This window comes from Bidens hawaiensis, unplaced genomic scaffold (genome assembly GCF_021521415.1).
Source record: "Bidens hawaiensis isolate Kalapana, Puna unplaced genomic scaffold, B.hawaiensis_p1.1 tig00006061_1, whole genome shotgun sequence".
Lineage (NCBI taxonomy): Eukaryota > Viridiplantae > Streptophyta > Magnoliopsida > Asterales > Asteraceae > Bidens > Bidens hawaiensis.
The window spans coordinates 1,065,941-1,091,693 of record NW_027491400.1 but is presented as its reverse complement, the minus strand read 5'-3'; the positions used below and the strand labels follow the sequence as shown (position 1 = coordinate 1,091,693).

At 34.4% G+C, this 25,753-nt stretch overlaps 3 protein-coding genes across 4 annotated transcripts in view; 2 read left to right on the top strand and 1 right to left on the bottom strand.

Annotated features, from left to right (window-relative positions):
• Positions 1-2,371: 2,371 nt before the first annotated feature.
• On the top strand, positions 2,372-17,329 carry LOC143631348 (protein DETOXIFICATION 24-like). The gene is made up of 9 exons (XM_077100140.1): positions 2,372-2,509; positions 5,841-6,103; positions 14,980-15,521; positions 15,615-15,701; positions 16,215-16,271; positions 16,371-16,609; positions 16,727-16,845; positions 16,930-17,016; positions 17,122-17,329. Exons 2-9 carry the CDS (start codon positions 5,855-5,857, stop codon positions 17,182-17,184), a joined length of 1,443 nt encoding a protein of 480 aa, XP_076956255.1. The 5' UTR covers positions 2,372-2,509; positions 5,841-5,854; the 3' UTR covers positions 17,185-17,329.
• A 1,404-nt stretch (positions 17,330-18,733) lies between these two features.
• LOC143631345 (uncharacterized) overlaps positions 18,734-25,753 on the top strand; it is a 24,602-nt gene continuing 17,582 nt past the window's right edge. The window contains exons 1-4 of one of the 2 annotated variants that reach the window (XR_013153336.1): positions 18,734-18,920; positions 21,042-21,138; positions 21,757-21,811; positions 21,886-22,187. Coding sequence is in view for 1 of the 2 variants with exons in the window: in XM_077100137.1 (XP_076956252.1) it covers positions 18,783-18,920; positions 21,042-21,138; positions 21,757-21,811; positions 21,886-22,078 (483 nt within the window). In the remaining variant the exon portion in view is untranslated. Of the gene's footprint in view, positions 18,921-21,041; positions 21,139-21,756; positions 21,812-21,885; positions 22,240-25,753 lie in introns of those variants that run through there. The other variant, XM_077100137.1, reaches the window with a different exon arrangement.
• Positions 23,680-25,753, bottom strand: part of LOC143631347 (3-hydroxyisobutyryl-CoA hydrolase 1-like) — a 24,558-nt gene continuing 22,484 nt past the window's right edge. The window contains exons 9-13 of the mRNA XM_077100139.1: positions 25,425-25,485; positions 25,141-25,239; positions 24,694-24,795; positions 24,544-24,585; positions 23,680-23,875 (exon numbers count right to left, since the gene is read on the bottom strand). Of these exons, the coding sequence (XP_076956254.1) occupies positions 23,741-23,875; positions 24,544-24,585; positions 24,694-24,795; positions 25,141-25,239; positions 25,425-25,485 (439 nt within the window). The 3' untranslated portion in view covers positions 23,680-23,740. The remainder of the gene's footprint in view (positions 23,876-24,543; positions 24,586-24,693; positions 24,796-25,140; positions 25,240-25,424; positions 25,486-25,753) is intronic.

The following is a 25,753-nucleotide window of genomic DNA, read 5'->3' as shown; positions in this document are numbered from 1 at the left end:
ACTTAGATATAATCTCATCTTTTTAAATTTTAATCAATGAAATATCTATTGCTATTAAAAAAATAAAAAATAAAAAAAAAGAGTGGCTTTTACATTAATTGACTAGTGCATATATGAATCAACATGAATAAGGTAGATACAGAAAGAAAATTGATGTATACATTAAATTTAAAAATAAATCGTAACACGCATGAGAGTAAGTTATGTGCATATTGATTAAGTGCATAAATGCATAAATATAGATGCACATATATACGTAAATTTGGTAGGTTTTCTGGTTATGTAATTTAATTTCTTCTAATTTATAAACCTTATTTATTTATTTTTATATAAATCTAAACATTTTATTTAACTAATATACGAGTTGTACCTGCATATACGAGGTAAGTTGCGATGAAGAAAGAGGGTAACCAAAAGACGGTAATACATCCACTAGCAGCGAGACCGTAGTTGCCGTATTTAAAAAAGAATAATAAAAATAAACAACCGGTTTCAAGTTCAAATCATAAACAAAAGTATTAGATTAGTTTGTCGAACTGTATATCATAAAAGAAATAAATCTCAAACCAAACTAACAAATTGATTTAGTTAATTTTGTCAATGAGTTTTTTAATGAGTTTTAATGATATCTTTTTAATGAGTTATTTCATGTGTAAGTGGAAATAAAAAATTCTTCATGATTTTTGGGACGTGAAAAAAATATTGTATGGTTTTTGGTGATTTCGTCATCTAAGATGGCAGAATAAGGTGTAACTTGGCAAACTAATCTTACTAAGTTAAAGTCAAATGATGTACCATCTCCTCAATATCAAATAACGAATCTCACCCAAGTTTGTCACGTATCACGCACACACATGACTACAAAATTCAATTCTCTAACTAAAATAACAAATTCACCATCTCATAATACACTGAGACTCAACGGTGTGGGCTTTATGGGCCGGAAAGCTGCGCCGGGGATGTGTGTGTGGGGCGGGGGAGGGGGGGGGGAGGGTTAGACGAAGAGCAGTAAGGGGATGCTTTTCACCATGTCTCTCTCATTCACACACATACGTATATGCATATATAATAATAATAATAATATGGCTTGAAACCATAACTACACTTTATGAATGAGAGCTTTAAAGCATTGTTTCCTACGTGACGATGACGTAAAGAAGCGATAAAGCCCATACAAAACACATAGACCAACAACTCTCCTAAAAAGTCACCTCATTATCAACCAATCTTTTCATCTGGGATGGCTGGGATCATCATAATCATTAAGCAACCACGTGCACCCCCAAAAAGTCAAAAACCATTTGAGCTTCACGGATTCCAACTAAAAAGCCAAAAAAAAAAAAATAATAATAAAAATAAAAAAAATTAAAAAAGCTATCTTCTTGAAACAAACTTTACTTACAAGGGCTAAAGTTACAACTTATCATAATCCAAGGACTAAAGCATGCATCATAGATTCATAATCATCGTAGGGTAACAAACATAACGGAAACCGAAAGTTATCGCGTAAACTCACAGCCTTAACATCGAAGACCGACAACGCTCATGTTATACTAACGCCGAGTTTACCAACCGTGTCACCCCATTGGTCAACCTTATTTTTTTTATTTTATATTTTTCCAGCTTTCAGTTCCCATACCGTAACAAAGGAAATTAACTGAAACTGACAAGCTCGTGTGGAGCTATCTCCTTAACGCCCGAGACCGACAACGCATAGGTTTTACCACCGTCCAAGTAAAACACTAGTTTTATACATAAAGTTTTCAATCCTCTTCGATTTTAACCGAACACCGATTAATCAACGACTAGTCGTTAGGGTATGGACCGGCGCGATATATATATATATACATACATGGTTAGTATCATTTAAAAACTCTAAAGAAGATAAAAACTCTTAGGAACTCTAAACAACCAAACACTTTTTTAACTTTTTTATACATTAACATTATTTGAGAGTAGTTTTATCATATTTTATATAAATTTTTTATTACATATATTAATCACAAGTTTACATATGTGTAAAGTTTATGCACTAACAAATTAACATCGGTGTTAAACAAAACATATATATGTATACAAACTTATTTTCAAAATTAGAATCGTAAATACAGATATAAAAAAATGATACTCAAATAACATTAACATACAATTTTTTTTATAAAAATCATTGGTTTTCAAGATTTTATTAAAATTCTTAAATAATTTAACAGTTCTGAAATGATCCACATGTACACGTGATTGTTAACAACTATGCTTACAATGGCTAAAGTTATAATTTAGTAAATTTACCATAACCCAAAGGACTAAAGCATGCATATCATAACAAGTTCCTAATTCACACCCCCTACTCCATCTATCTAACAAATATCCACACCCTTCTCTTCTCACTCATTTCCAGCCGACTCAACACCGTCACCGTGACGCCAGCATTCCCACTTTTCAGCACTACTTCTTCACTCTGCTTCCACTTGGTGACGTCATCACCGGAAAATCATACTTCCTAAATTTCGTAAGCCTCTATTTATATCTACATAATAATACACCTGCTGATATTAATTCGATGTAGGTTTTAATTTGATACGTGTTAGACGTTATAAAATCGAATATGCATGAATTGAATGATATATATATATATATATATATATATATATATATATATATATATATATATATATATATATATATATATATATGTTAATGTGTTGTAGAGAATTGAAATGTAATTGCAGGTTTAATTTACGTCACGATACAATACTGATACTAATTACTTATTGTTAATGCATTTATTAAATGATATACGTTCTTCACTAGGAACGAGTTTCGGTATCGATATTCGTTTTTCATGTTTTCGGTATTGTTAATCCTCACTCATCGGTTTCGGTATTTGAATGGCGGTACCGGTATTCGGTTTTCATGTTTTTTTTGTGTCGGTGCGGTTTCGGTATTTTTAAATTTTAATGATATAGGAAATAATATTTGTTTTTCATATTTATACTGTTTGATTTCGGTATTTTTATCGGTACTAGTACCGAACCGAAGACAATCAGTCACGATATCGGTATTTGTGTTTTGGTGTTTCGTGTTTATGGTAATGTTACTCTTTGGTTTTGGTATTTTGAATGGTACCGGTTTACAATCTGTACCGGTATTCGTTTGTCAAGTTAGCCGGTTTTGGTATTTTTAATGGTACTGGTATCAGTTTTCATTTTTCAAATTTTCGATATTGATATTGTTCGATTTAGGTATTTTTAGTGGTACTAGTACCGAACCGAAGACAATCAGTTCCGGTATCGGTATTTTTGTTTTTGTGTTTCGTGTTTATGGTAATATTACTCTTCGGTTTCGAAATTAATCGGTATTTTGAATTTATCGGTTTATAATCAGTACCGGTATTCGTTTTTCAAGTTAGCCGGTTTCGGTATTTTTAATGGTACTGGTATCAGTATTCACTTTTCATATTTTCGATATCGATAGTTTTCGATTTAGGTAGTTTTAGTGGTACCGGCACTGAACAAACACAATCAGTTCCGGTACCAGTACTCATTTTTCATGTTTTCTGTATCAATACCGTTCGGTTTTGGTATTTTCAATGATATTGGGTGTGTACCGGTACCAAACTTATAAATTAGTTACGTATTCGGTTTATACTTTTACTTGTTTTCGGTACCAGTATTTTTCGTGTACAATACACGAGTTAAAATATATCAATTTAATAAGAAGTTTATAACGAATTAATGATATTTATTGAGTTTGAATCTGATATATTGAAGAACGGTAGTTGTGGAGTGTGAGTTGGTGCAATCTATCAGTTTGTTAGATGTATAACTGAAGTTGCATAGGGTACAAGTATGGATGCAGCTCTTGGTTACCGCTATTTTTGGTAGTTTTGTTAGGATAGATGACTGATGAGTGATGGAGAGTAAATAGCAAAAAATAAAGATTATGATGATGAGTAGGACGTCTGTTGTGTTACAACAGACTTACACGTGACACCTTAATAAATTGCTATCAACCAAACTTATTAATAATAATATTATATTTAAGATTTGGTTTTCAGTTTTCCCTTTTGTTTATCAATTTGAAATCTTTATCATGTATTTTAAATATTTAATAAAAATTAATTACGTCATTGTAAAGTAGGGCTGTCCAAACCGCTCGCTTAAAAATCGGTCGAAAAATGCTTGTTCGATTTGGAAATGAGCCGATCGGATTGGTTCGATTTGAAAACAAGCCAAGCATGAGCAAAGATTCACTCGGTTCGGTTCGGTTCGGTTTGTTTTGCTCGGATTATTTTTTAGTCTAAAATTTATATATATATAATATGTATTTATATAAAAATATACAAAAAATTAAGGATTTTTAAATTTCTCACGTTTGTGTTGACTTCAAAGTTTAATTTTAAACCCTAGCCTCAATACTTCCACAATTCCACTTTCCCATAAACTTTCCTGTCATTCTGCCGTCTAGTACTTCAATTACACCTTTTGAAAAACTATTTTACGAGCTTTTTTTTAACTTATTTGCAACATATGATTTTTGTAAAACTATTTTAATTTGTTTATACTAGATGGTTGGATTACGAAGACATAATATGCTTAGACAGTTAGACGAGGCCAAAATTGCTTATTCAAAAGTATCTACAAAGAAATACCCGACTTAGTTAAATCATCAACTCTTTCATTGAGAAGTGTGGCTGGACTAGCCCCACTTAGCAAGCCGAGCCGATCCGATCCAGCTCCGACTCGAGATCAGCTTGAGCTTGGCTTGCAAAAAGCTCGAGTAAACTTATTTATATTTTCAAGTTTTAATAGAGAAGTTTTGTTTACATACATGTAGAGCTTATAAATAGGTTCAATACGAGCCAAACAAACGAGCCAACGAACTTAGGTTGAGATTGGACTGTTACCTAGGTTGTAACATATACACTTTTAAACTTGGGCTTAACTTAATGAGCTAACAAGTGCATTTACCTTGGCACGAGCTCGATTCGTTTACAAACAAGTTGTTAAAACTAGACCAGTCGATTCCTCGCCTTTAAGTGAATTAGCAAAAATGGTGGAAAACCGCCTTTGTTTGCCTTCTCTCAGTAGGCCAACCCGTTTTTCAGAACCGCTGACCAACCAGTTCTCCAAGCAATTGCCTTTAGGGTGTGGGTTTAGTCCCGATCTCTTTAGTTCGCTAAAAATTTGTTAAACTTTGGTAAGAAACTTACTTAGTATAGTTAGGGCCTAAACTGTGATTAGTAAGTAGTTTGTGTTAAATATTTAAATAGGCATATTAGTTTGAACCGATACATCACATCGATTGGGAACAGTCGCCACTATTCAAACTAGAAATCAATAAATAAAATTCGTTCTTATCATTTGTTCGATTTTGATTGTTTTAAATTCATCAATCCAATCAAAGGGGCCTTTATACTTTCATAGGGTACTACAAAATTTTTTAAACATTCTGGTAGACCTATAGAATAAAGACAGGCTGGTTGGATATTTATGGTAGACCAATGGGACCTTTTTTCTTTCTGTTGGCCTACTAATTTGTCATTTATAAAAGTTGTAATCACTAATCACAAGTATATATGCCTATAGACAATTTTGTATCTTTTCTCCAATAAACATGTGTGTAGAGTCTGATGCCAATGATCAAGTACTATAATGTTTTAGTTAACTTTCAAGTAACATATTTTATTTGATATGTCATCGTTTGCGTAGTTAAAGTCTTATAAAATTTTGATCTAGTCTAGTAATATTTTTATTTAGTTAACCTGCAAAACAAGACAAACGTTACTTTAAAAATACAACTTTAACCTGTACAAACGGTTATAATCCTTGTGTGATCAGTTTAAACAAGAATCATGGAAGATGAAATTCAAACAAAGTTACTTAGAGGCAACGAAGAAGAGGAAGAAGGAGACTTGAAAGGGAGGATATGGGACGAATCAAGAAAGATTTGGCGGGTCGCATTGCCAGGTGTCATATCAAGAGTATGCGCATTTGGCACCATTGTTGTCACACAGTCATTTATCGGCCATATTAGTGACCTGGATCTTGCTGCCTATGCCCTTGTTCAAACTCTCAGTGTCCGCTTTGTCAACGGAATCCTCGTAAGTTCCTTATTTCAGTTGTTTAGTAATTAATGTTTAAGCTAAGTTGAGCTAGATACTGACATTTGTGGGACCCACATGGGAATATCCCAATTTAGGGGTCTGAACTTATGACACGACACCAAAACACGACCCACATCTAACACGTAATTCACGGGTTTGGGTCATTTTTGGGTTGACCCCCCCTTTTTTTATTAAATTGTTTTTATGTAATAAATTTAATTAAATAGAAAACTGACGCAAGATTTTGGAATTAAAACGTAACTGTTTCATATAAAGTTATTTTTTTGTTGTAAAATTGTAAATTTACAGTACTAATGTAACACCCCAACCCGGAACAGGCTAACGTGTTACTATTACAGATATCAAATCAACGCCACAATCCAAAATACAACAAAAATTAATGCAACCTACGTCATATTATTAAACAAAATGAATTAACTTTTATAAGCTTGAACTTCATTTTTATCTCTCATCACTAAATTCCCCGAATCCCGGATTACCTGAAAACAAAATAAGAAAAACAAAACAAGAAAACACGGCTGAGCCAAAAATTGCCCAGTAACGGAAAGAACAATAGTATAGGTAAAAGCACACATAAGACAAAACACATACTGAAATAGAACTGAAACTATTGCGGATATAAAACCACGTTTTAGACCGAACTATAATTAAATGCGAAACATAATCCGATACACGATCGGGACGTAATCTGAATATACTCAAATTTAACCAAATGCATATACACATATCGAAACGGACCAGAAATATAGCGAAACAAAATATAATTACTAAAATACACGACGATGATGTTAAAATAAATAGGTCGTGTAATACGGAAGCACCCAGAGCCTAAACAGAGGGGTACACAGCTAGCTAGTCCATGCACCAAGGAGACGGTGTGGGTGGCGTGCACACATTGTTCCATCTCAAACAGAAGTCAGGAGTCAGAAGTCGGAGCTAAGATCGATCTATACGCCTCTAAGTGGCCAAGGTACTACATGAGTACTTTCAGAGACGCCGTGAACTTTGATTACGCACTGTCACGATAAGTGCCATGTCAGGAGTCAGGAGTCGGAGCTAAGATCGATCTATACGCCTCTAGGGGCCAGAGTGCTTATACAAGCACAAGCTAGAGACGCCGTGAACTTTGATTACGCACTGTCACGATAAGTGCCATGTCGTTGACGCCCCAACGACAAGTCAGAAATGCTTGGGTAACAGAGTACTGAAGCTAAATTCATATAACTAAATTCGAACAGGAACATGCAACAATGAATACAAAATATATATAACCTATTGCATGTTAAAAACTTAATATTAAACATATCATACGGATAAACTGAACTCAATCTGAAACTGAAAAATAACAAAAATCCGCACTACGAAGTGACGGACATAGAATATAATATAGAACCAGTACTATGAGTGAAGAAAACTAAAACCCGTACTACAAAGTAACGGAATATAAATAATACTAAGAGGAAACAAAGACGGAAACCGTACTACCAAGTAACAGAATATAATTGATACTAAAAGTAACAAAAAACAGAAACCGTACTACGAAGTAACAAGAAACAGAATCCGTAATGAAGTAACGGAATATAATTTATACTATGAGTGACAGAAACCAGAAACCGTACCTTAATAGTCGATGAGTAAGCAAATAAAGCCGAGCCGCGTTACGTTGTACTAATACCTACATTTTATTTATTTCAAAAGATTTGCTTAGATGTGTTAACTTGTTTAGTTCACTAGTTGACCTGTGTTCTGGCGATAGAGACTTTTATATTTTTACATCTCTCTTTTCGTTCAGTTAGAATTCTCAAAATACCATTTATTTTGTTTACATGAAATTATTTGTGGTTTAACATATGTTCCTTCAACAAAACAGATTTCCCGGTTTTTAATTAGTTTGAAAGCTACTCATAACTTTATTATTATTATTATTATTATTATTATTATTATTATTATTATTATTATTATTATATAAACACATGCATATCACTTACGTATACAAGAAACATGACTATCTTTTGATTCTTTAATTACACATTCTAAATCATGTAAATACAGTAAACGAACCAGATTATCGATGTTATTAGTTTGTGTATTTTCTTTATAACAAAGTTTTGAAATTCGCTTTAGTCGCCGGAACAAACAAACGGTTATAGACACTATAACCGTACAAGTATTCGTAATCAGATTGTTAACAGTTACCTCAAAAGCCAGACCAAAACGAACGTATCAGAAAGCGAGGGCGGAGGAAGTAACCGGACGCGTGACGGTGGCTGCGTATTTAACCGAATGAGTTGCCACTTTGTCACGTAAATATGATATCAAAAGAATGAAACTGACTCGGGTTGGTACTTGTCTCTTACTAAATTGGGGAGATCGATGGCAGCGGCGGTGTATTCCCGGAAGTTTGCAGAACGGTGGTGGTGCACGGTACTTGACGGTGGTGACGAAGTGAACTTGTCTCGCGACACGGAAGCAATGAAATTTGCAAGGATAGCAGCGATGAACTACTACAGGTCCGTGACGGTTCGTCGGCAGTGGAGTCACCGGCGACCGCTTGAATCAGAAACAAGGTAGGGTCACGTAGAGAGAGAGAGGCCAGTGGTGGTGGTTTAAAACAGTTGCGGCGGCGGTGGTTTTCAAGTAACGGCAGAACCGAATATGATGGCGGTAGGGTTTTGTGAGATTTATGCTGGAGTCTTATCGCGTTTGTGTATATATATATTAAACGAGTTATAAGCGTGATCAAATTCCTAAATAAGTTGATTGTTTGTTGCTCACGTTTGAATTTGAAACAAGTTGATCTAGATGATGATTGGAATATAAAATAATAAACATATGCTCAGTCATGAGTTTGAAATCATCTAGGTTTCAATTTTAAATTATTATTATTATTATTATTATTATTATTATTTTTATTCCCATTATTATTATTATATCATATTTTGTAAAACTAAAATTTACGGGTATTACAACTCTTCCATCCTAAAAAAAACATTTCGTCTTCGAAATTGTAAGACGGTGACACATACTTTCGGATATCACGGAAACGAAACAAACCTAAACTTTCATAAATTCAGACATGACAATTGCAAAGTCTTGGAAACAAATATTAGGACATATAAAACAGAATTCATATGAAATCAAAACCATCCAAACTGAAATAGCTGACTCGTTGCCATGATGATATTGAACGAAACTATGGGTAACCTAAAACTTGTATCGGATAATACTAGTTCTTATAAACGGAAATCAAAAATTTCATTTGAACACAGAATTACATATAACATAGTGGATAACTAATAACTAAAATAAATAAATTTTGATGAGCTAAAGCCTATGACTAAATTGTGTAACTAATAACCAAAACGAAAGACAGATAACTGAAACATGTGACTTATAAGTGGAAATAAAAAGTGATAACTAATGGAATTCTAAAAAAAAATCAAGACTTAAAACGTAAATTTTCAAAAACATATTTTGAATATTAACATGCATTTCTACACTGATATAAAAATAAATAAATATATAATAAAAGACACGTAACACTAGCAGATAATAGCGAAAACTTAAGACAATGTCGTATCTAAATATTAGAGGAACATTAAGCTGCAAAATGGATTTTAGTAGCACACATACATACCTTACATTTGTTAATACTTGTTGCTTTTGAATTTATACTTGTAAGATAAATATGTTACTTCACAAAAATCATTATGTTACTGAAACGATTTTATGAAGTTTAAAAATAAATTATCCAACTCAACTGTATATATTTTCTTATATCCATTACTAATATTTATTATTTTAAATATTTTAAATATGCGGATATTACAATTCTACCTCCCTAAATAAAATTTCGTCCTCGAAATTTCTAGTTATCCATGCGCAATCAAACTTTGACGTAACGGATAAGAAACATAACTTCAAGCGTTAATGATACCAAACAAAACTTAAATGGTAAACTAAAATATTTAACTGAGAATACTTAATCATATTACTGAAATGAAACAGAAAATTTTTTCTCTAAATACATATAATTGGGTGTATCACAAAAATGTCAAACGAAGACATCTAAATGAATCCTATAACTAGTAACCAAGACAAAACAACTAACTGAAACAGGTGACTATAAGTAGAACTTAAAAACGGTAACAAATTTGATCCTTCATAATTTTAAAAAACTCAAAACATATCAAATTCAAAAATCAAATTTTATAAGTTTACATATTTTTTTTTACTCATATACAAATAAATAAATAGATAAATTAATAAACACATAACACTAGCACAATAAAGTGAAAAATCTTATGACGAGGTCATATCGGATGGAGTATTAGAGGAACAAAATCTGCATAAAAGAATTTTTGTAGCACACATGCGTACCTGTAAATTCACGATTACGTTCGCGACCATAATCGTCAATTTACCTTACGACTGTGTCCTAACAAGCCTTCCATTATGCATTTTAAAAACATGGCTTGGCTTATAACAAAAGAGTAATGTGATGACAAAATAATTAAGAAATGATGTTTATTCAAATGCATAATTATCGCGGAAAACGTCTAGAGGCGTGCGTGGTAGTAAAGTCTGAATCGAGCGTAGAGGGTACGTAAGTCAAAGTCGTGATCCCTTTAGTTGTGTAGCGTTGTCTTCGAAAGTCATTTCCATATTTGTATAGTGTAAGCATGAACAATTTATTCAACTAAATGAAATCCGGAAAGTCAGAGATTAACGTAGGTGCCTAGAAAGGACTCTAAAAATAGACCGAAAATCACAAAATGATCGGCACGAAGATTGATATGAAATATTAATCCTAACCCAACGTCTACCCATTATCTCACAAGTCTGATTTTAAGGTTTAAGTTTTCTACAGGAAAGAGCCTTAGCTCTGATACCATAACTGTAACACCCCAACCCGGAACAGGCTAACGTGTTACTATTACAGATATCAAATCAACGCCACAATCCAAAATACAACAAAAATTAATGCAACCTACGTCATATTATTAAACAAAATGAATTAACTTTTATAAGCTTGAACTTCATTTTTATCTCTCATCACTAAATTCCCCGAATCCCGGATTACCTGAAAACAAAATAAGAAAAACAAAACAAGAAAACACGGCTGAGCCAAAAATTGCCCAGTAACGGAAAGAACAATAGTATAGGTAAAAGCACACATAAGACAAAACACATACTGAAATAGAACTGAAACTATTGCGGATATAAAACCACGTTTTAGACCGAACTATAATTAAATGCGAAACATAATCCGATACACGATCGGGACGTAATCTGAATATACTCAAATTTAACCAAATGCATATACACATATCGAAACGGACCAGAAATATAGCGAAACAAAATATAATTACTAAAATACACGACGATGATGTTAAAATAAATAGGTCGTGTAATACGGAAGCACCCAGAGCCTAAACAGAGGGGTACACAGCTAGCTAGTCCATGCACCAAGGAGACGGTGTGGGTGGCGTGCACACATTGTTCCATCTCAAACAGAAGTCAGGAGTCAGAAGTCGGAGCTAAGATCGATCTATACGCCTCTAAGTGGCCAAGGTACTACATGAGTACTTTCAGAGACGCCGTGAACTTTGATTACGCACTGTCACGATAAGTGCCATGTCAGGAGTCAGGAGTCGGAGCTAAGATCGATCTATACGCCTCTAGGGGCCAGAGTGCTTATACAAGCACAAGCTAGAGACGCCGTGAACTTTGATTACGCACTGTCACGATAAGTGCCATGTCGTTGACGCCCCAACGACAAGTCAGAAATGCTCGGGTAACAGAGTACTGAAGCTAAATTCATATAACTAAATTCGAACAGGAACATGCAACAATGAATACAAAATATATATAACCTATTGCATGTTAAAAACTTAATATTAAACATATCATACGGATAAACTGAACTCAATCTGAAACTGAAAAATAACAAAAATCCGCACTACGAAGTGACGGACATAGAATATAATATAGAACCAGTACTATGAGTGAAGAAAACTAAAACCCGTACTACAAAGTAACGGAATATAAATAATACTAAGAGGAAACAAAGACGGAAACCGTACTACCAAGTAACAGAATATAATTGATACTAAAAGTAACAAAAAACAGAAACCGTACTACGAAGTAACAAGAAACAGAATCCGTAATGAAGTAACGGAATATAATTTATACTATGAGTGACAGAAACCAGAACCGTACCTTAATAGTCGATGAGTAAGCAAATAAAGCCGAGCCGCGTTACGTTGTACTAATACCTACATTTTATTTATTTCAAAAGATTTGCTTAGATGTGTTAACTTGTTTAGTTCACTAGTTGACCTGTGTTCTGGCGATAGAGACTTTTATATTTTTACATCTCTCTTTTCGTTCAGTTAGAATTCTCAAAATACCATTTATTTTGTTTACATGAAATTATTTGTGGTTTAACATATGTTCCTTCAACAAAACAGATTTCCCGGTTTTTAATTAGTTTGAAAGCTACTCATAACTTTATTATTATTATTATTATTATTATTATTATTATTATTATTATTATTATTATATAAACACATGCATATCACTTACGTATACAAGAAACATGACTATCTTTTGATTCTTTAATTACACATTCTAAATCATGTAAATACAGTAAACGAACCAGATTATCGATGTTATTAGTTTGTGTATTTTCTTTATAACAAAGTTTTGAAATTCGCTTTAGTCGCCGGAACAAACAAACGGTTATAGACACTATAACCGTACAAGTATTCGTAATCAGATTGTTAACAGTTACCTCAAAAGCCAGACCAAAACGAACGTATCAGAAAGCGAGGGCGGAGGAAGTAACCGGACGCGTGACGGTGGCTGCGTATTTAACCGAATGAGTTGCCACTTTGTCACGTAAATATGATATCAAAAGAATGAAACTGACTCGGGTTGGTACTTGTCTCTTACTAAATTGGGGAGATCGATGGCAGCGGCGGTGTATTCCCGGAAGTTTGCAGAACGGTGGTGGTGCACGGTACTTGACGGTGGTGACGAAGTGAACTTGTCTCGCGACACGGAAGCAATGAAATTTGCAAGGATAGCAGCGATGAACTACTACAGGTCCGTGACGGTTCGTCGGCAGTGGAGTCACCGGCGACCGCTTGAATCAGAAACAAGGTAGGGTCACGTAGAGAGAGAGAGGCCAGTGGTGGTGGTTTAAAACAGTTGCGGCGGCGGTGGTTTTCAAGTAACGGCAGAACCGAATATGATGGCGGTAGGGTTTTGTGAGATTTATGCTGGAGTCTTATCGCGTTTGTGTATATATATATTAAACGAGTTATAAGCGTGATCAAATTCCTAAATAAGTTGATTGTTTGTTGCTCACGTTTGAATTTGAAACAAGTTGATCTAGATGATGATTGGAATATAAAATAATAAACATATGCTCAGTCATGAGTTTGAAATCATCTAGGTTTCAATTTTAAATTATTATTATTATTATTATTATTATTATTATTATTATTTTTATTCCCATTATTATTATTATATCATATTTTGTAAAACTAAAATTTACGGGTATTACAACTCTTCCATCCTAAAAAAAACATTTCGTCTTCGAAATTGTAAGACGGTGACACATACTTTCGGATATCACGGAAACGAAACAAACCTAAACTTTCATAAATTCAGACATGACAATTGCAAAGTCTTGGAAACAAATATTAGGACATATAAAACAGAATTCATATGAAATCAAAACCATCCAAACTGAAATAGCTGACTCGTTGCCATGATGATATTGAACGAAACTATGGGTAACCTAAAACTTGTATCGGATAATACTAGTTCTTATAAACGGAAATCAAAAATTTCATTTGAACACAGAATTACATATAACATAGTGGATAACTAATAACTAAAATAAATAAATTTTGATGAGCTAAAGCCTATGACTAAATTGTGTAACTAATAACCAAAACGAAAGACAGATAACTGAAACATGTGACTTATAAGTGGAAATAAAAAGTGATAACTAATGGAATTCTAAAAAAAAATCAAGACTTAAAACGTAAATTTTCAAAAACATATTTTGAATATTAACATGCATTTCTACACTGATATAAAAATAAATAAATATATAATAAAAGACACGTAACACTAGCAGATAATAGCGAAAACTTAAGACAATGTCGTATCTAAATATTAGAGGAACATTAAGCTGCAAAATGGATTTTAGTAGCACACATACATACCTTACATTTGTTAATACTTGTTGCTTTTGAATTTATACTTGTAAGATAAATATGTTACTTCACAAAAATCATTATGTTACTGAAACGATTTTATGAAGTTTAAAAATAAATTATCCAACTCAACTGTATATATTTTCTTATATCCATTACTAATATTTATTATTTTAAATATTTTAAATATGCGGATATTACAACTAATATATGAAAAGTATTGAAAACATAAAAAAACAAAAACTTTCGGGTCAAACGGGTCATGTTCAGCGAACCTCGTGAATATGCGTGTCGTGTTTGGGTTCATGTGTCTTACACTATTTTCGGGTTCAAGTTCTGTGCCGGCTGGACCCGCAAACACGACCGTTTAATACCGTTATCATACTTGAGTCAAACTGAAGAAATTTGTAAAATAGGCCAAACTTATTATAAGTCAACCAAAGTGTGCTTTTAATGCATAGAAACTCATACTCCTACATCCTTGCAATACAAGTTTTGATTATCATCAAAGTAACTAGTTCATGTGATCATATATTAATGTATTAATTAATATATAGTTCTTTTGGGGCAAAAACTACCATGTTTGACGAAATTTATATGACCCGTTTTAATCTACAGTTGGGAATGTCGAGTGCAACCGAAACTCTTTGTGGCCAAGCCTTTGGAGCAGGCCAACACCACATGATGGGAATTTACTTGCAAAGATCATGGATCGTTGACTTGATAACATTAACCGTCTTACTCCCGATTTTCATCTTCACTACACAAATATTCAAACTTCTAGGCGAAGACGAGGCAGTAGCAGATACTAGTGGTTCCATCTCTCTATGGTTCATCCCTTTTGTCTACAACTTTGTCTTCAGTTTAACCATACAAATGTACCTGCAAGCACAGTTAAAAAACATGGTGATCGCATGGCTTTCAATCTTCCAATTCGTGATCCACATCCCTTTGTCTTTGCTTCTCGTGTATAAGCTAAACCTTGGCGTTGCTGGTGCAATGATTGCACTGTCCATGTCATCATGGTTTCTTGTGATTGGAGAATTTATTTACATATTTGGCGGTTGGTGTCCTTATTCTTGGAAAGGATTTACGGTTGCTGCATTTAAAGATCTGTTTCCGGTTGTGAAGCTTTCCATATCTTCCGGTGTGATGGTCTGGTTAGTGAATCACAAACTTTTCTCGAATATGTGATTTTTTTGCTCGGTAAAAACTTAGCATAGTTATATATATGTTGTATAATGTATATGTAGCTTGGAGTTATGGTACAATGCTGTACTGGTCTTGCTTGCGGGTTACATGGCGGACGCAGAGGTTGCTATATCTGCTTTCTCCATATGGTATTAAAATCTCTTTGATAGTTTTTATATGAATTTTAGTTAGGGATGCGCATGAAGCCGAACAAACCAAAAAAACCGAACCGGGACAAAAAGACGACGTTTTGGTTTTATGTGTTCTTAAAAACCGAATTTACATATTTTAAAATTTTTAGTTTAAGCATATTATTAGAATTTAATAAATATGAAACTCGAATATTTTAATTCAAATATATAATTATCAGTTAGGTATTAATTAAGAAAATGATTTAGGCCCAAATTCATTATTTTGGGCTAATTTTTTTTTTTTGGTTTATAATTTTCAAACTAAAATGGAAAAACCGAAACCAAACTAAACCCAATCTGAAAACCGTAAAACCAAAATAACCCAAAACAAATGGTTTTCAAAATATCAGAAGCCAAAGTTTTGGTTTTTGGTTCGGTTTTAGCTTGAAAGTGACTCGGACCGAACTGTGCACACCCCTATTTTCAGTTTTATTTTTTCTGAGAAATTGCCAAATTGTTGATACTTTGCAGCCTGAACATAAATGCATGGGAGTTCATGATCAGCCTTGGTTTCTTAGGTGCTGCATGGTAAGTTGACAGATCAAATCCTTCATAAATATCGTTTCATTTCATGATTTTTTATTAACATTACACGTGCTTTTGTTTTTATAATGTTGCGTCGTGCAGCGTTCGTATTGCAAATGAATTAGGTAGAGGAAACGCGAAAGCAGCAAAGTTCTCAATCAAAGTCTTGTTGGGGACTTCTATTGCGATCGGAGTGTTTTTCTTTGTTCTCTGCTTAATTTTTGGAAAAAGAATTGCCTACATGTTCACCAATGATGAACGGGTAGTCAATACTGTATCGGACCTTTCATTGCTGCTTTCCTTTTCGGTTTTACTCAATAGCATTTATCCTGTTCTCTCGGGTAACTCTTTCGACCCGTTTACTTTTAAACGTATTAATTTGGGTCTTATTCTCCCAAATGACGCAAATTAAAAACATTTTTTTTTTATTTTCAATATATAAATGTTGTTGTGATAAGGGGTGGCGGTTGGAGCCGGAATGCAGGCTACTGTAGCAATCGTGAACCTCGTTTGCTTCTATGTAATCGGTATTCCAATAGGAGCATTGCTCGGTTACCTGACTGACCTACAAGTAAAGGTATACAATATTCGGATGATATTTCTTCTCAAGTGTTGTTACTTGTTAGTTGCTTTAAGTTATGAAAAGCGGATTACTTGACAGGGAATATGGATCGGGATGATCGGTGGCGTCGTGACACAAACGATGGCACTTATATACATGGCATGGGCAACCGACTGGGACGATCAGGTAAATACGTCGTGTATCTATTTGTTTCACATTTTCTAATATTCGAGTTTACTGTGGATAAAATCATAAAATGATAAACATATGATTTTGCTTCTGGTATTGTAGGTTAAGAAGGCTTCGGAACGGTTAAATCGGTTTTATGTTAAGTCATCTGAAAATCCAGAGTAAGTGCATATCATGGTTCTAGGAGAAGGTTAGCTTCTTTGGCATTTTGATATCAAGGGATTTTGTAGTTATTTGAGTATGAGCATTATTTACTAATAATGCAGGACTTTTTTTAATATGTTTACTAGACTGAAGTAAAATTAACTTGGTACTTATTATTAGTTTTCTAACTGTAGTAATCATCTTGTTCTTCAAAGATTTAATATCCCTGTATATCGAGTTTTCATTGTGTTTATTCTAATCATTATTCGAGACATTAATCGCAAACTATGATAGCTGCCTGGTTAAAACCGGACACCCAATCGCTTGATAAGGAGCTGCACTAGAGGCGTTGTTATAGGGCCACCGAGAAGATGCATATCGATTGATGCTGTCCCAAATGTCTAGATAAACCGTATGTGTTTCTGGGACACGATTACTAAACGAATAAGCCGAAGTTAAATCTATACGAAGCCTACAAAGAAAATTATGTTATGTTAAATGATAAACTCCGTCGATATAAGGTAGTGTTTGGTTTATAAGTATGTGTATACGAAGGATGAGGAGATCGTCATCGAATTCCAAGTACGCAAATGTAAATTTTGATATCGGGACACAACGGAGTAATTTTTTATATTGGGATGCAAGGGAATCGTGTAGTGATCGGGATTGAAATTTTGTGAAGGGGATCGGGATGGACATGCACAGGAGCATCGCTCCTCATCGCCATCGTACCTACCCTACCCAAATTGACCATTTCAAAGATAGTGGCGACGGAACTTGAACGTTTTAATTGAGGGGGCCAAAATTGTTATAATACTAAGTTCTTAAAAAAAGGAAAATAAAAGTAAACGAAAAGAAAAAACCGAAACTTGTTTCACCAAATAGAGACCATAAAAATCCCAAAAAATAATGACTTCTTTTAGTTGGTTTGGTTTGGGTTATCAAAAATCATATATTACCACTTTTGAGCCAAGTAAACATTACTCAATATATATAGACTATATTTAGAAATTCTAAGCCGAGGCCCGAGGGGCCAGAACCCCTCCTCGCCATATTAAAGGTCCGTCCATGTCTAAAGGGGCATCCCGATGCCAGTTTGTTATACACTTAGCCGAATCTCTTATAGGATATCAGTCACGACAGAACAAATTTAATGCTAACTAAATAAATTTTATCATCTTATCAGTTGAAAAAGAGTTGCATAGAATTTATAATCTATAAGAAATTTTACGTTTGAGATCAAAAGAACACCAAATGTTATTAGTATATTAGTAGTGTTGTAAAAATCTCAACTAAACGTCAATTAATTGCTAGTCAACACCCACCAACTTGTCGACAATTAATACTCATTTGTCCAAAATCGGTCAGAGTTAGAGAATTTTATACATAAAATTTGAAATATATTTTTACATTTGAAAAGCTACATATAAATTCCAATCCGATTAATCCCGACTAATCCATAGTATTCTCAATTAATCGCTAATCCATACCCCCACCGTCCGACAAACCAGATAAATCCACATGGGTTGACTAAGAAATAAAATTAGGAAATAAAATATACTTGGTTCCAGCGAAACATAACCAGGTGAGTCACTCACAACTGAGTCAAAAAGTCAAAGATGATAACCTTCACCGGAGCAGTCAGATTGCATGTCACAAATTCAAGCAACGGTGCACCACCACCGGACCCACCACCACCATCTCCTCGAACACCTTTGCTATCAGTCCCAAAGCCATCATGGATTGTTAAAACAGAGGTAACAATTTACCAGTTACCACTTCTTTTGTTGTTGTTGAGTAAAAAATTAAGACCAAATCAAGTTGGGTAATTTTGGTTTATCTCGGGTCTGGTTCCTTGGGTTTTGAGATTTTTAATTCTAGAACCGAAACCCGACCCTAATCTCTCCTGGGTTTGGGTTTCATTGAGTTGGGTTAATCGGGTTTTGAATGTTTTTTTTAGATGGGCGACTTTCTTAACCGGGCCCCGTTGCCCACTCTGGCCAAACTATATTGTCTTAACCGGGCCCACGCTGGCTTCAGAGTTTGGCTTGGGGGTTCATTCCGCTAGCTGCCACTATTCGTTGTGCCACCACAAGAGTAGAACTTCTCTGGCGTAACACACGGTGGGATGAAAACCTGGGCGCTCGCTTGGGATTCGAACTGACAACCTTGATCTAGAAAACTAAATAAATAAATAAATAAATAAATATTTGACTGAATGTTGAGAGCAAAGATGGATACGATCGAACAAACTTGAAATTGATCGAACAAAAGTTGTAGAATCTTTGTTGAAAAGAAACTGATGAGTGTAAGATTCATGGAATTAGTAGTTGAATAAATAAGCAATTAGAACTTAGAAGTAGAAGTAGAATAGCCATTAAAATGGAATTGATGGAATGCCAATCGAAGAGTCGAATTAATCTGTGATGGAATACTAAACAAATGAACGCACACTATTAGGCATGTAAACGAACCGAACGTTCGGTGGGAAGCTCGTTATGTTCGTTTATTTAATAAACGAACAAACATGAACATGTGTTTCGTTCGTTCATTTGTGTTCATTTATGTTCGTTTACATATTGATAGCAATTAATTAAACATTATCTGGAAGAGCTATATATTAATGGTTTTATATTTGTTCATTTGTGTTAATTTAAGTGTGTTCATATATGTTCGTTCATGTTTGTTTGTGTTCATTTACATTTGTACATGTATGTTCATTTAAGTTTGTTTATCTTTGTTTCTGAACTATTCGTTTAGATTTTAAACAAACGAACATAAATGAACACGAACATGTTCATTTATAAATAAACAAACACGAACACAAAATATGTGTTCGATTAAGTGTTCGGGATCGTGTTTGTTAAAAGTTAAACGAACAAACACGAACATGCCCTCCTTCGTGTTCGTTCGGTTCGTTTACAGGCCTACACACTATTGGCAGGGCTGACGTAGCGTGATGATAAAATTGGAAGTCAAACACGTTGATTCTAAGAACCGTGAAGAACTTCCCAAAACTCTCAGAAAAGACGCAGATCGTAAATAAGATAAATAATTGAATCTGTTGATTCACACGAATACCAGGATCAATTCTTCCAACTATCGTTGATTCACAAAGAATACCGATAATTAGGTCCTTCACACACTAACACACACTGTGATAGAGAGGAAATGATTTTTTTATATATTCCAAACCTTATTTTCTTACATGACAAAATCTCAAGTATTTAAAAGAAACTATAAACCATTGGGCTTCTAATGATTAAACCAAAAGACATAAAATATTAATTATAAACTCTTGTAATTCCATAACCTATGTCGTCATTATTTGGTAAACCTTTGATCTCCCCACATCAAGGGCCGTCTCCGAGAATCGTGAAAACTTTTTGGGCCGAAGGCGAAAAAAATCCGGGCCTTAAAAAAGTTGAGTAATTGGGTTTAAACATTAAGAACACATATTTATCTTTTCAAAATATATATATATATATATTTAAAAAAATCAAAAATTAGGCCTATCCTATCGGAGTGTCGGGCTGCGGCCCGTCGACCACCTGGCCCTGCCTCATAGCCGGCTCTGACTATTGGGTATAAAACGCAGAACGGGGTTATTTTGGGTTGACCTGAAACGCGTAAACGAGCAACTAGTAAATTCTGGTTCGGGTTCCATGGATGCGAGTAGTTTCGGGTTTGGGTTAATAGTTACTCAGGTCGGGTTTCGGGTTGCTAATTAAAGTAGGATTTCAACAAATTTAGCTCAAACAGTGCTTGTGTGTTGGTGTTTTTTATTTAATATTTAATTATTATGATTTGATTATACATACAGTGTGGATGATTTTAAAGAATAATCAGTATTTAAAATTACTCTTTTTGTTTGGCAGTCTAATGTTAGATTAGAGAAAAGACCGAAACCAGAACCTTCATGCGTCGTTTGCAGAGGCAGTGGCAGAGTCGATTGTTATGATTGTTCCGGAAAAGGTCACCCTTTCACTCGATTCAAGTTTTATAAACCGGTTAGACATTAACAAAAATGCTAAAAATAAAACGTGTCAAAAGTCGCTAAATGCGTCTATCATTTGAGTTTGTGTGTGGATTCTGATCCCTGGAAACGAAAAATAAGTTTTGAAGTGGTCCGAATTAGTGATGTAAACGAGCCAAGCCGAAGCTCAACTAGGCTTGAGCTCGGCTCGTTTAGCTTCTTGTTTCGAGCTCTATTTCTAAAATCTCAAGCTTGGCTTGCTAACAGTTTTTTAAATCAATATATGCACATTTTAATTATTTCTTATATATATTTTGATTGTAATTTTTATGTATAAAATAATGTATATTAAATGTTAAAGTATCTAAATATATATTAAATAAAGTTAAATAAAGAATATGCTCGTTTAGGCTCGTGAGCTAGTTTGATAAGTGAAACTCGGGCTTGGGGCCAGGTTCGTTTATTAAACAAGCTTATTTTTAGGCTCGGGCTCACTTAAGCTCAGCTCGATTCGAGCTTTTAGCGAACTGATCTCGAGTAGCTCACAAGTGGCTTGGGTCGTTAAGCCATGAAAAGCTTAAACATTATCATTCGGCCAAAACCAACATCTCTTGTAGGTCGGACGAATGGTGTTGACTTAGCAATGCTACCGAATGGCGAGTGGCCAAAATGGTGAGGTATCCCCTAATCTCGCGTATTTTCAAATATGTGCAACCGAGGAATATTAAGTAGTCATTTTGGTGCAGGTGCAAGACTTGCGGTGGTAGTGGGCTTGCTTACTGTTCGCGTTGTCTTGGGACGGGAGAATATAGGTACTTAATGGGTTTTCAATTCATGAAAAAAGATGAAGCTGAAGGTCGAGACAATATGAAGGTTCGTGATGTGTTACGAGCTCGCAAAAGTGTAGAAGATTTTCTTCCGAATGATGAGATATCTTAAACGGGATATGTCGAAAATGTACATCATTTAAGGCTTTGACTCTGGTGAGTTGATTATCAGAAGCTATCTATATACATTTGATTCTTTTAGGCTGGTAATTTGTTATTAGGTTTTGAATCTTTGTATGTTTTGACTTTCACTGACACGTTAGATTATAATTGAAACAGTATTGGTAGTCGTTAACCAACATTCGAATGGTGGTTAAGACTTACCGATAGTCATCCTAACTTTAAATGTATTTTCATCCAGTGATCTCTTACTAACTAAAAGTTAACTTTCGTTAGCTTTTTCTATGACATGGACTGTTTATGTGGTAAAAACTTGTCTCTTACTAAAAATCATGACGCATAGTGATGTTGGCCCAAGTGTAAAAGATCGGGCCATGATGTTTCTGGAGGCCCAAGATCACACTTCCACAGGTGCTGCACAAAAATGGGCATAACTTGGGCTACGGGCCTCCGTTTCAAGCGTGCTACCAATCCAAACGACTGTTGCAACGTGGGCGGGTTATCCCGTTTATTTTTCCGAAATAAGCCTTCTAGATATACTTTTGGGCCACTTTTATGTTTTTTGTCTAGTTTTTTGGGTTTTCTCGTGGTTATTTTTGTGGGCCTAAACCCATTTTGGATTCTCTATTAATATGTTAAGTTGTGACTGATCATTGATCAGATTTGAATAAAAAACGTATTGGCTTTTCAAATTCCTGCCTTTAGGGTCGAATTTGGGGGGTTTGGGGAAGGATCATCACGGGTATTCAAAGAATCAACGTGATTAGCCTTCGTTTACTATTAGTACGCTGCATCACATGGCTACATTTCTAACGAGCACTCAATTGAAGCCCTAAAAAACTATCTGGGTTAAGTAATGAGGTTAACTTTCAATTAACATGGCCTACATTTCTGATGAACACTCGATTTGCAACGTTTTTGCCACATAAGTAGTCCACGTCATAAGAAAAACTAATGGGGTTGACTTTCAGTTATGTGGGATTGTTGAAGTAAAATATATTCAAAGTTGAGACATGTAAAGGGATTAGTCCCGGACAATAGGTCAATACTGGGATTATTAAAATCCAATAACTCATTTCAATGTCACTTTTAATCCCTATACAACACTACTTGACACTTTAGGAGTAAAACTCAATTACATTGTAACAGTATATGTTTTCTCTTTGTATGTGTTTATATCTACATTTGTCATTAGAGGATATTCGGTGACCGAAAACTGCAAATAGTAATTGGTAGTTCGTGCATGGATTGAACGTTGGAACATATTACAGTGGGATGATCATTAACTTATTTACGGTTATTACACATAAGTTGTATCTAATAGAATTGGTACCGGGTATTGAACACGAACACACACACGAATACGAATATTATTATTGAGAAACTTCATAAAACTCAATTACAATCTCTAACACCAAAGCACAGGTATTTATAATCTAACCTAGATTGCTAAATAATAGGATATAATAATTATACTAACAATTATATCTAAGCACATTTAATTGTTTATAATTATCCACTCCTTAAATCTTGTTACTTAACCTTGCACGCCAAGTAACACACTTAAATCGAAATTCCCAACAGTATCCCTGATTATTTTTCTTGCATTAATCATCATAAGTTTGAAGCCACTAAGGTACAACATAAGTTTATCTCACAGCTTAGAGATTGCACATGAAGGTAAGTTTGACCTAGCAGGGAGTTTGAGGTCTTGCGAATCTTGATCTAGTGGTGCAAAGTAATAGTCAACCATATCGTCGCTAACAAACTCGAGTTTTGAAGGTTCCCACTAAAATCAAGAAATCGAAACAAAGAAAATGGCAATTGAAATAGAAAGTTAAGATTATTATCGTAGTAATATAGTTATGGAGTAAACTGCGGTTTTCGTCCCCGTGGTTTGTCCAAAGCTGCGGTTTTTAGTCCAATAGTTTTAAATCTGCGATTTTTGTCCTTATGGTTTCATTTCACTTGCAATTAAACCCAACCCCACTAACCCCGTTAAGTCTGATTGTTAAACCCATCAGCATGCCCCTCACGTGAGGGGCAATTTTGTCATTTCTTTCCCAAAATACACCTCAGCCCCTCACGCAAAGGGGCTTGCGAATTAGGGTTGGGGTTTATTTGGGGAGAAAAAGGAAAAAACTGCCCCTAACGTGAGGGACACACTGATGGGTTTAACGACCAGACTTAAATGGGTTTGTGGGGTCAAGTTTAATTGCAAGTGAAATGAAACCACATGAACAAAAATCGCTAATTTAAAACTATTTGACTAAAACCGCAGATTCGGGCAAACCACAGGGACGAGAACCTCAATTTACTCTATAGTTATGTATCATATTTAAAATGTTATGAATTTATAATTTTCGAAAGAAACAGAAAAGTGTGAAGTGTTTGCAACCCATTTTGACCTATTACCCGACCCGCTTGACGCACCCAAATTTCCGTTACTATTTTTACCTTTGGTTTTTTATCTTTATCTAGCAGCACCGCCCTATATCCCTGCATTAGAAAGAGTGATGGTCTCATGTATTTTGTCAAGGGCATTTATGATACATGGTTACAAATCAAATACTTTAAAACCTTTTAATGGAACAAATAAATTGGTACCTCATTGAAATCCTTGCAGAATACTGCTTGTAATACCTTACAAGTCATTCTGTATTCACGGGTAAGACATTGACCCACGCCTTCAAGTCTGCCTTCTCGAATCTGCACACCATAATCTGTCACACTTGTGTTCACCATCCGAGCCCCGCTTATAGACTCAAGGTGTTGATTTCCCCTTTTTTAGCAATTTTGATTTATATCTTTTTCTATATAGAAAACACATGATTTTTTTATTTGAATAACTGACTCGCTTATTTAGATGATCACTTTCAAATTTACAAAATTTAGCTCGATATGTCACGTTTAGACTTACCTTATAAAAATGTTCTTAGATGTAATGGATTAAGCATTCAAAAATATATAAGTAACTTTCAAAATACTTTTGTCTATCATTCTATCTTCCGCTATGCGTCAGTATTTAAAATGAAGGGCATGTTAAATACTTACTGAGCGAAGAAAAATTTTAAGGCTTGTTGGTGATGCTTTCTTTAGGGTCTTGATTGTCCATAAGATCCAATCATCCATTTTTCTATCGGCCTCTTTCTCCTGAAAAGGTTTTTTTAGCATATACGCTACAAATAAAAAGCCATTTAATGACACACAAAAAGTGTCACAACAAACCAAAGAAGTGCCACTAAAGAACCTTGTTAGAATGATTTTACATAATAATAACAACGTAATTTCATGCAAAAATGCATGAAACATGTACATTTCAAGTTCATGGAACTTACGAGTGCAGAAATAATTTCTTCAACAGTTCTCTGAGAGAAACACCTATCAATGGATTTTAACCTGCACCATAGCATAGGGAAACAAAAGTACTAAAGTCAACCTTCAAGGGGTGACACAATGGTATCTCATGTACTTTGTGGAGCGATCAATGGCTCAAGAGACTCATGATTTGTCAAAGACGATAAATTGACCCAAATGTGGCAAAACAATGTTCTTTTAACATAAAACTTAATCAGAAACTTAAAACTAAACAAGATTTAACCCTACTTATTCTAAACAACTATCTTACTAAGCAAGAAAGATAAATATCAGGAAACTTGAATTTTAA